Source organism: Mycetomoellerius zeteki, unplaced genomic scaffold, assembly GCF_001594055.1.
Source record: "Mycetomoellerius zeteki isolate Tzet28-1 unplaced genomic scaffold, Tzet1.0 scaffold31, whole genome shotgun sequence".
NCBI classification, from domain to species: Eukaryota; Metazoa; Arthropoda; class Insecta; order Hymenoptera; family Formicidae; genus Mycetomoellerius; species Mycetomoellerius zeteki.
In genome coordinates, this window is record NW_017257294.1 from 3,306,761 (window position 1) to 3,318,682 (window position 11,922).

At 31.1% G+C, this 11,922-nt stretch overlaps 1 protein-coding gene across 1 annotated transcript in view; it reads right to left on the reverse strand.

Annotated features, from left to right (window-relative positions):
• Positions 1–11,227, reverse strand: part of Atg16 (Autophagy-related 16) — a 404,014-nt gene extending 392,787 nt beyond the window's left edge. The window contains exons 1-8 of the mRNA XM_018451277.1: positions 10,777–11,227; positions 10,033–10,291; positions 9,759–9,921; positions 9,511–9,599; positions 8,422–8,469; positions 7,606–7,741; positions 5,559–5,664; positions 976–1,118 (exon numbers count right to left, since the gene is read on the reverse strand). Of these exons, the coding sequence (XP_018306779.1) occupies positions 976–1,118; positions 5,559–5,664; positions 7,606–7,741; positions 8,422–8,469; positions 9,511–9,599; positions 9,759–9,921; positions 10,033–10,291; positions 10,777–10,909 (1,077 nt within the window). The 5' untranslated portion in view covers positions 10,910–11,227. The remainder of the gene's footprint in view (positions 1–975; positions 1,119–5,558; positions 5,665–7,605; positions 7,742–8,421; positions 8,470–9,510; positions 9,600–9,758; positions 9,922–10,032; positions 10,292–10,776) is intronic.
• Between the last annotated feature and the right edge of the window lie 695 nt (positions 11,228–11,922).

Sequence of the window (11,922 nt, forward strand, 5' to 3'; positions counted from 1 at the left end):
ATATATTTGTAAAAAAAGAAAAAAATAGAACATGTCAGCGGTGGTCCATGTCGTTTTATTTATGACTTTTATCGTAATTTCGAACTATGCTATATTTGTAATCTCCGGATTTTAAAAAAATTTGCAAACAGCGTTGTCAGATGAATTTTCGATATTTCGTTCGAGTATCGGACGCGGAGTGTCCTATTTCTTTGTAGAGGGATGGAGCCGCTAATACATTCGGCTTTTCACGAGTATTCATAGAACCGTGGTATAATTACGAGCCAGCAACAATACATTTGCTAAAAAAGTAATAATCGAAACTCGGGAATTTGAAGCCTTTAAAACAGTTATCGATATTAACTTAGATATTAACCTAAATTAATAAAAAAACGAAACAAGCGATATATTTATTTTGCACAATAAACGAAATGAAAAAATAATATTTAAAAATTCTCTTTTTTCCTAATAAACAATTTCTATATTTACTATGTCACTTATCACTTTTTGACACATTCAGCAAATACTAAAAATACGTCTCTTTTATTCGCTAAATATTACAAGCGCGATCATTGTATTTTATATTTGAATTCCTTCACGTCATAGAAATTTTTTAATAAATTTCTAACTAAAAGTTTTCTGCAAATATTCTGACAGAAATGCAGAAGTCAATTTCATCGTTAGCTCGCAATCAATTTTTAATATTGGACTTTTCCCTTCTTTCGTCCCTTTCGTTCATCATGCAAACCTTTATGTATGCGACAATTATATAACAGAACTGAAGAGTTACGAGACAAAACAAGGTCCTACAGTTCAACATCGTAATTTTATAACATGAAATTATACATTTACGCAAAAATAACCATGAAGAAGATCATATGTCATTCTAACATATGTCATAAGGATATGTCTTACAAATTAGATATCCTTTAGCTATTTAAATTTTTGGAGGTGCGTTAGAAGCACATATAGGTAAAACGATGGATGCAAACTTACCTTTAGGCGAAGATCACTGACGGTCCAGACGCGGCTCGCATAATCGTTGGACGCTCCAAGAATAAGAGTGCCTGTTGAATCAAAGTCCACCGACATCACACCGGCGTTACTGCCAACGAGGATGCCCTTGTTTTCCGATGTATCTGCAAAAGAATATTCACGAATACATCATCATATTGCTACATAACGATGTTTGAGTTTAATTCTTCGCATTTACGTGCCCACATCAATTACTTTGGTCTCCATTGCACGACCGTTTCATTCCATACCTGCCTCTCTTTCTCCGCTTGGAGTTGGTCTATACCGCGCGTTATTCTCTGAATATGACTAATTAAATTTATGCCCTGACGGCTTAATTGGTAGCGAGCAAACCGCGCTGCAATCCAAAGGGAGCAAGTTATAAGCACCTCAAAGCAAGCAGAGAAAGAGAGAGAGAGAGAGAGAAAGAAAATGCAAAGATAGAAGCAGAGGAGAGCAATGAAGAAGCGCGCAGAACAAAGCCGAGAAATGGAGAATGCGTGTAGATCTAGAATAACAAACCTCGAGCTAAGCGGATATAACCCATACAATAAGGACGAATGTTTCATCTAATTTGTAAGAGGAGACGGAGAGAGAGAGGATTACATTCGAGAGCGTTATAGCATGTACGATCGCAGCCACGTTACAATACGGTGAAACGATTTCGAAGCGACGGGACAGCTTTTAGTATGCGTCACAAGGGTGAACTATAACGACGCGCAAAGTAACCTGTTGATTCGTTAATATACTTCATTAAGTGGATCGCGGGGAATTTCTCAAGAAAAAGTGATATCGCGGCCGTCCGTGTGGAACGAAGACGCGGCGAGATGCCGACAGAAATCAGGTTCCAAACGGAACGTTGGAAGAGTAAAAAAAGTCTTTTACCTTTGATCAATAAATAAATAGCATAAATATAAATAATATCGTCCTCTTACTTCAAAAGAAATACAACTCTTACTTCAAAAGAAATACAACTCAGATTATATTTCTTATCAGAAAAGGGGAAAAACTAATTTAATAAAAATTTATTGACTAATCAAATAATGTCTGCAAAAAGAATATATTCTTAAGATAATCAAATCTCATTTTTAATGTTTTACAACCCTTAAAAATCATCCTTTTTTAGTTGTAACGATTTTTAAAAACTTTTTCAAATTGTGATAATTTTGACAATTTTTATAAAATTAATTCATTGATAATAATCGAGTAATGTTTACTCATTCATAACAACTAAAAAATCAAATCTTTTTAGTTGTGTCACTTTAGAGTAAAGGAACAATATGTAATGTATATTAATGCCTTTATCCATCGGATATGTCAAACGTATATGTCACATAAATCCATCAGAGAAACGATCATGAGAATTAAATTACATATCAGTCTTTCGGAAGTCACTTTCGTCGTCACGGTCAAGTTTATAAGCAAAAACTTTAATTCAAACGGAACCTTAATGGATGTATTACATGTACCGGATGTTAATAGAGGACAAAACTGCGACGAGTACCTGCATAATGCAGATGAACGAGTTTGCTTTGAAAAGCAAGTCTAAGAAGCTCCGCACAATCAAAAGAATAAGGAACAGAGAATAGAAAACGAGAGTCGATTACGTATTTTAAATAAAGTAAAAATTACATAAGTAAATTCAATAGGTAATGATCAATGAAAGTATAAATATTCTAGTAAATTCGCTTTTGTAATTTTCACTTCGTTCAAGATACACAATCGATCCCCTGTTCTTTGTTCTGTTTCCTATTCTTTTTATTGTGCGCAGCCCTTAAAGCCCGTGTCACCCTACGCATTGGAGATTGAGGATTGCGAATTACAGATTAGAATTCTACCAGTCAGGTAATTTAATTTTCGTCTTTTTTTTTATCTGATTAGCTGAATTCTAAAGCTCATTCTACAATTGCGTAACCGTAGTTGTAAGTGGTTGTAATTGTAAGAATTGATCAATTACAGTTAAATATGAGGATATTCGACTGTGATTAGTCAATTCTTACAACCATACTTAAGCCGTGATCAAACTAGGATTGAAATTGAGACTGGAATTTAACCAATCAGAAGAAAGAAAACTAATCTCAAGTTTAGTGAACTTTGCTTTGAGTGGTTAAATTCCAATTCAGTTTCAATCTCTAGTCTGATTACGGCTTTACAACTACGCTTACGCAATTGTAGATTGGGCTTTATCTTCAATTCGCAATCCTTAATCTCCAATGAAGTGTGACATGGATTTAAATTATTTTGCTAATCGTAATGGAAATCTCTAGATATTAAGAACTCTCTGCTCTTTATGCTTCTGGATGCTTTCCATTTAATAAATCGACATAAACATTTTCTATCTTTCTTGATATTTAGTGAATAACAAAGATAGAACGATACTTGCGTCGACTTGTGTCACCAAATAGAAAATACCTTCTCTGTCTCATTAGGTTTGTTCGTGTCGTATGCTCCAACATGTTTCAACATGCTCCAACATATTCCTACTCGTTAGAGTGAATAGAAGCTATGGTAGGACCATGTTGGAGCATGTTGGAGCATACGACGCAAACAAATCTATTTGTTTCTGCTTTTCACTTTCTTTCTCTTTCTAACGTACACTGAAGAAAACATTGTTTAAATTAATTTGACTAAATTAATTTAATACTTGATTTGTTTCAATAAAGAATGTATGTATTTAAGTTACACATATTATATTTGACTTAAATACATACAACCAACTAAAGAAATAAAGACAACTACATTAATTAATTTAGTTGAATAAATAATTTTTTTTCAGTGCAAGATTCTAATCTTCCATTATTTTATTTGCTAAAACAGTATCAATTTTTCGCATATAAACTGTAATTAAATCATACCCACACAATACAATTATCTAAGAAATATCTTAAGGCCTTCAAAGAACTGTGTTAATGTGAGTAAATTGCATAATTGCGCTGTTTTGACTCCTATTTTATAACAATCACAATATAATTACGTTGTCGTTACGCAGGTTTCATGATGTAAAAAAGCGGCGCAACGACAATATAACAATATCGTTACCGTTAAGAGTTATTACGAGTTGTTAAGAGTTACAGAATTCTAAGAACAGAAGCTTATACCTGATGTAAGTACGCAGCGGGTCGCGTTCTCGCAAATTCGCGAACATTTTCGTCTTCTGTTCGTAAAGATTCATTCAATTCGGTAGAACTGTCCGCTCTTAATGATCATATGGAAGAGGACACGTCAGAGGTTCATAATTGCGAACGCGGGAATAAGGAAAACTGTGGAAAATGTTTCGCGGAGGCACAGTTCGAACGAGCGCGAAAGACGGTATCCGCCATGTTTACTAAATGCCGCCGCGCCGCCGCGTCATCGCGCGCCGGCGGGAATTTGAATAATAAAACGAATGGTAGATAAATTCTTGGCGGGACATCATCCCGCCGTTCGCAGTGCTCGAACGCAATACTCGCGATCGTTACGCGTTCAAAATGTCGTTTATCTGCGTGAATGATTCGACTAATCGTAATCTTTTCCCCGCACGCATTTTAACACCTCGAATCGCGACTACGCTCTTCTCGCCGCGGCGATCGGCCACATTCGCGGCTACCTTCAACGAGCTTTCCTAAAGTCTTGTGTCCACGATGCTAGAAATTGATTCGAGATAAAGGAAGAATTGACAAACCACATTTGATACGAGTTATTAGACCGATTTCTAGCATCGTGGACACAAGGCTTTAAAATCTTATACGCAAATCGGAGAAATTAGAGACCAATTAAGACGGAACATACTAAGATCCATGGTGGAATCTGTTAAGATGAAAAGTACATAATTAGTTGAATTCTCAAATGAGTACAAACGATGCTTTATTTGAAGGAAGTTATAAAATTCTTTAATTAAATAGATAAATTTAATTAAATAAAATTTTCAAAATATGCATGCTTAATTATTAAAGTTTCATAAACATAGATAAAATATTGTTTTATATATTCAAAATTTAGAATATTTAATGCTAAACAATTGCAATAATAAATCATTCATGACTTTAGTATTAAATCACTTCTTATTTAATTATTAAATATAATGAAAACAACATCGTTGCCTTACTTTAAAAGTGACAATTTTTAAAAAATATGATTTTCAAGTTATAAAAATGAGTTAAGTTACCCTATCGATTATCAAAGGTGAATTAACTTAATTTAAAAAAAAATTGTCAATTCAAAAAGGATGGTTTAAAAAAAATCACAACTTAAAAAGAATAATTTTTAAGGATTGTAAAATGAAAATGACAAAATCGTTTGATCATGTTAAGAATACATTTTCTTTACCAATACTCTATACCATATTAATATACAATTTTTTTGTTAAATTGAAAGAGTTTTTCCCCTTTTCTGACAAACTTAATTTTTTCAGTTGTCATTTTTAAAGCAGGAGAGCAACATGTGACAATAGAAAAAAAGATATTTCTATAGAATAATTCTTAATTTTTCAATTTAATCTTAAATTAGATTTTAAACTTTCTTAAAACAAGATGAATAAATTTAATAGTATCATTGAAAAAATATATCATAATTATTCTGTTATTTACCTTTATTAATGCTCCAAAGCTTCACCTTCCTGTCAGTACCACCAGTAGCCAATATTCTATCAGTAGGCGACCATTTAACAGCGAATACTTCCCCCTCATGGGCACTCTGTAAGATTTATAAGCACTTGATATATGAGATTGCAGATTTTTCCATGCATTAAATTTATTGCATAAATATCACAACAAAGACTTGATCGCACAGTGCATGACAATATCACAAGACATAAGTTAAAAATATCCAACAATATATCAATCATATGTTGATTGATATTTTTAATAATTACTTGTAATTATTAAAAATATCTCGCTTTTATATTCACACACAAGCAATTTCATTAATTAATAATTAAAACGTGAAACTACCTGATTATTAAATTAAAAATAACAAATACCATAAACAATAATATCAAAACCTTATATCTTGATGATTGATATAATAATATCAAAATACCATAAACTTCAGTTTATATAGTGAAAAAAAATTTTTACAAACATAAAAAGAAATTTAATCCTTATTATAAATTTTCTTTAAATTGCACTTTAAACGTTACTATATAAAACATTTTATAATCATACAATATATAAATAAAACAGACAAAGGAAATGACAGAACTTTTTGTTCAAACCTTGTTAGCGTGAATTGTCTTGTAATAAAGCTTGTAGCGCGAAATATACCCCGTTAATTTATATAACTAACACTTTTCCTATTTTTCAAATTTAACAGTTTAATTATTCTGTATAACATTCAGCATGCATATTGTATATCAAAATATATAGTCTAAAAAAAAGTAAACTGTAAAAATTGTAATATGTATATTTTGTAAGAATATAAAGAACCATATATGTATAATTATATAAATAAAACATTTAAAAAATGTATTAAATAAAAAAAAAGATACTAAATCATATTTATGAAAGCTAATAATTAAGATGAGGAAGATGGAAAGAATAAAACTCAGGATTTGGAGATTATTGAATGTCTTAATAAAAGCATCTCGTAATATTTTAAAAATACTTGTACTTAATCTAATTTCGATAAAAATTATAATATTATGCACTTTCAATCACATACATACTACATTCTGCGAATAATACTGTTTTTAAATATAAATATATCTGTAAAATATATTTAAAGACAATACTGTTCTGGTATTACATCTTAGGCCATGTTCAGATATATATATATATATATATATACTATCCGAACTAAAAATCTATAGCTTACTTAATGTACACTATAGATTTTTAATATTGGCAGTGTATATTTGAACACGGCCTTACTACAGTGTAGTAATGTATGTGTTATGATAATGAATATTATCAAGTAAAAAATACAACTCATAGTAATATAAACAGAAAAATCATTTTAATATATGTCCTTAATTCTTTATTATTATATTATATATTAATATAACTATACAATTAAAATGACGTACTCCTGTCTCAATATGATTCAGCGCGCCTCAGTGATAAATAAATTAATAGATTATTTTTCGATTTTGATAGAAGTCTCTAGTACACATTCATTTTTTAAAATTCTACACGAAAGTATCATTCTTCTGTTGTTAAGAAAAGAAACTAGTCATTTTCTAATTTAATTAAATATAATGTTAAATAAATTAACTAAAGAACATGGTTGATATGTTGAATACACATTGCAAAGTATGTACAATACACAGCCGTTCATGTAACGTCACAACCACAGCATGTAACCTACACCACTTTTTAAGGTGTAACTGGCTGTAAAAGAGAAACAAATAATCTAATATTTAGGAAATATTATGTATCAAAAAATAAATTTAGAAAGAAATATTTGTCTATTTGTTTAATTAAAATGAAGATATGTGAAAAATTGAACACAATATCCTATAATTTATTAATATCAAATTTATATTGAATATATTCTGTATATTCAATATAAACCTATTCGTAATACACAAAGCATGCACACCCGTGTTTTAGTATTATTAGGAATGTCAGATACGGATTGGTGTTAATGCTTTTACGCGATAATAGCACAATATAATATATTTTAGATTCAACGTACAAACGTTACGGATGCTTTCGTTGGCACTGCTGTCGGAAGACCAGCAACTTCTTTTAAGCTTAAACGATCTGGACTAACAGGTCGCGTATCTCGTGCTGCATCTTCCAATTCCTTTTGCATCTTTGCTTGTCTCTTCCTGTAGTGTAATGAGAAATATATACATTAAGTATATGCGATATTTAATAAACATTCAACAAAGTTGCAAAGCAACTTAAGCATATGTAACAACGGTGATACAGTTTGCGATCTCTTTCATACCATTGCTTTAATGTAAAAAGATTATATTAGTTATTCGTTATTTGAACGAATATGTCTCATCTCATAATGCATTTTTGTTTTTTTTTATATATGTTCATTCTTCTTGTACAGCTATAAAATAATTTAAAATAATAGCAATGTTATATATAGAATGTTCATTTCGCTGAAAAAAAATCTCAATATTTTTTATGAAAACATTACAGGAAAAAATGTATATTTAAACATAGATTGAAAGATTACAAATTTTATTATCTTTTCAAGTTTGTTTTCTATGATTACGAGTATTATGAAGTAATTTTTATTATATTTTGTTATCTTTCATTTTGATGCGTGAATAATTACAGATAAGAATTTATATCGTGTTACATACATATTTCATTTTTTTTTTTACGACAAATATAATATATAAACATTATATACATGCTACATAGTTAATGTCACCAACAGATAAAGTACATAAATCATGAAATATAAAGTGCAATATAGTCTGTAGCTTCAAGTTACCATCCCAAAGCTATATTTAGCATAAGCGGAATGTTCACTGCATTTCAAACTTACCCAAATTTTGATAAGGTATGCATCAAAAAGGTTGTTGGGCTCGTAAAACTGAAACGAAAATGTCAAGCAGTGTGAAGTGCTTGTGTATAAAGCCCTAAAGTGACTGAATATTGTGTATACTCTGTGGAAAGCTCAAATAGTGAAATGAATATCATGGCTATCCATCTATATGGGCTTATAAAAGTATCATTAATATGAAACCTATTATTAATATATAGTACATATATAAATTTGATTGAACACTAAACTAAACAAATTTTACGTTGAATTTTCCTATAATATAAATTAATTTTTTTTAATTAAATGAAGATTTATTATAAAATGTAGAATGCGTATCACACTAATAAATTTATAATTCATATGTATAAAATTGAAATTTTGCAACATGCATTTCAGCTGCTTTAATTAATAACAATCTGAATTATATAAGAACAAACTTGAAAAGATTTATACATAGTGAAGCTTAGATCTTAAACTGAAATGAGTTACAATATTTTAAAATTAAACAAGATTGTATGTATTCTGGCAGAAGTAATGTAATAACATCCACTTAGTAAAAAAGTAGAGATTCTACAAGAAAGTAGTGTTGAAGAAAGATAAAGATTTTAGACAGAAGATTATGTTGCAGGTAAACGCCCTTTTATGCAAAACTATACTACATACATAAACATATATACAAATACATAAAAATTAGATTAACTAATGTGCAGAAAAATAGAATAACCTTTAAAAGCTATATAATTAAGCAAATACATTTACTATACTACAAGTACAAAATTATAAACTAGCGCAAAATCATAATTAGCATGCAAGATACATAGTTTTCATATTGCGTACAAAGACAGCCAAGAAATAAACACATTCAATCAAAATAATAGCAAAAATGAATACCACTCTGCTCTTAACTTTACAAAAACAATTCTAACTGCAAAAACACTAGCGTCATATGCTAGATTTTAATGCAAATCAGAATTCATTAATTTATACTTTTCGCAAACTATACTATTAATAATATGAAAAGGCAATATGAACAATTTTTGTTCAGTTTCTAAATTCACAATATAATATACTTTATATATGTACACTTACCTTAAAAAGTTATCATTTTCTTCATTCATCTTTTCCGCGTCTCTGGCTTTATATTTTATTAAACGCTCGATCAGCTGTCGATTTTCTTCCTATAAATTTAGAAAGTTCAAATAAATATTAGATAATAAATAAGTGATGTAAGTAAATATCAATATCTACAAGAAATTATCCACTTTCCTTTACCAATGTACAACAAAAAAATATGAGTATATAAATTTCTAACAAGAACAAAATGTTACATAACATACCTGTGTTTTTCTAAGCTTTTCTTCTAAAGATGCAAAAGCAAGTTGTAAGGCTTGGTGTTCATCCTTGAGCATCTGATTAATGCTTTCTAAATCTTTCTCTCTAGCAAGGCATTTAGTTATTTCTAAACGTAAGTTAGTATTAGCTTCCGAATTTTCTGCAAGACTGAAAAAAAAACAAACGGATCAATTCAAAAATTTTACAAATTCATGAAAATTGATTTATAAATTAATAAATAATACATATTTATGGATAAAGATTATGATCACAATTTACCTAGTTTCCTTTCTATGAAGTTCTTTTGTTATTTCCTGCAATTTGTTATTGAGATCTACTATTTGTTGCGTATGTTCTCCTTTCCTTTTATGCAGCATTGCTAATTCCTCCGCTTGCTTTAAGAGTCTAGCTTCGAGATCAGGATTTCCACCCATGCCAATACCACCATTGGCTGCTTCGCGACGAAGAGTCTCATTTGCAATTGTCAATTGCATATTCGAATTTCGCAATGTATTTGCATTTTCAAATAATCTATTATCTATAAAATATAACAGAAATGTCATGTAGTCCAATCAATTTATATACTAAGGGTGGTATTCACAGTCCGTTCTTATTTCAAGACTATCTTACGTAATGTTTTAAGACGCTAATACAGCCCTCTGATTGATTCATGACACCTCAAGATTGAACTTAAGACGAGCTTGAATATAAGAACCGACTATGAATATCGCCCTAAAACTAAAGTATCTAAACGGCTATAAGCTAACAGAACTAACGCAGTTAACAGAACCAATAAACTATTAAGTTAGTAGATACTTTTTATAAAAGATTAAACAAAATAGGCGAATAAGTGAGACATAATCAAGTGATAATAAAATAATGAATTGTAAATAAAATCAAATAAAACACATGGTAAACAACTGCTATGGAGGAACAGTCTTCTGTGTTCAAAGTAAGAGGTATCATGGATTGATACTTGCGACCAATCGAATTAACTTAATAATAAAGCCACGAGAAACTTACGTAGGCTGATGAGATCTGCAAAACAATTCGTTTGCGATCTGTTTCTCTCGCGTAATTGCGAAATCAAATCTTTCCGCCAGTTGATGTCTTCCCGGGCGACACCGAGCGACACAGCTGCTTCGTTTGAGGTCATTTCTCTCGGCAAATCCACGTGCACCGTTGAAATAAGAGGTCACCAATGATTTAACCTTAATCAGAATCGTTTTAATGAGGAGGTCACGAATAACGATCTTCGACAGTCCGTCACTCCACGACAGTCTCTTCCGCACGTACGACGAGTAACTCCATCCGGCGAAGTTACGTTCGATCATCGGCCAGCGTGTAATGTCCGAATGTCTCGTAATGATCGCGCGACATCGTCGTATCAGAACAAAATACTTTTAATTATGAAAACAGCTATTCTAACCTAAAAGTACCAAACACTATGCTGCTACTTTGAAATTGTTTGCTATCGCTGTGCGCATCGATACTGCGTTACTGTAGATCGCAATCGACACGCTGCCATATTGCGATATATCGATATGCGCGAGAAATCGATACTCATCATTTGAAGATTATCGACAGAGAGAAACCATGCCTTTTTCCTGTTACCATCGAAATCGCCCGTACTCTATCACCAATACATCCATTTTCAGTTTGGGAACTACGTGACTACATACAGTTTCTGACACTATCGAAAAAAATCATATCGTCGAAAGTAGATGTAGTTCGGGTCGATACTAAATCCTCATGCAGGGCTGCGTTCGGAAACATCATCCGAGTGTTCCCGTATATCGTTTTATCCTTGTTATTCACCCAGTATTAAACAAGGATAAGACGATACCTCAGGTGGTGTTTCCGAATGCAGCCCAGGATAGAAATGTGCCGACTATCCATATAGGAGGGATAGTTTAATAGGTGCTTGAACGAAAATATTTTTATTTCGCATCTCCTACATATGTAAATAAAAATTGTTGAATTTTAATAAACGAAATTACTAGCAATTATAGAGACTTTTAATAAATTCAAACATTTTCTAAACATGTATTGTCAATTTAAGGTATAATTTAGCAAAAACGAGCTACATCCAGTGAGAAATAACAACAGAATCGATGTCAAATAGACGTCGGTTTGACGTCGATTCCATTGTCATTTCTCACTGGGTAG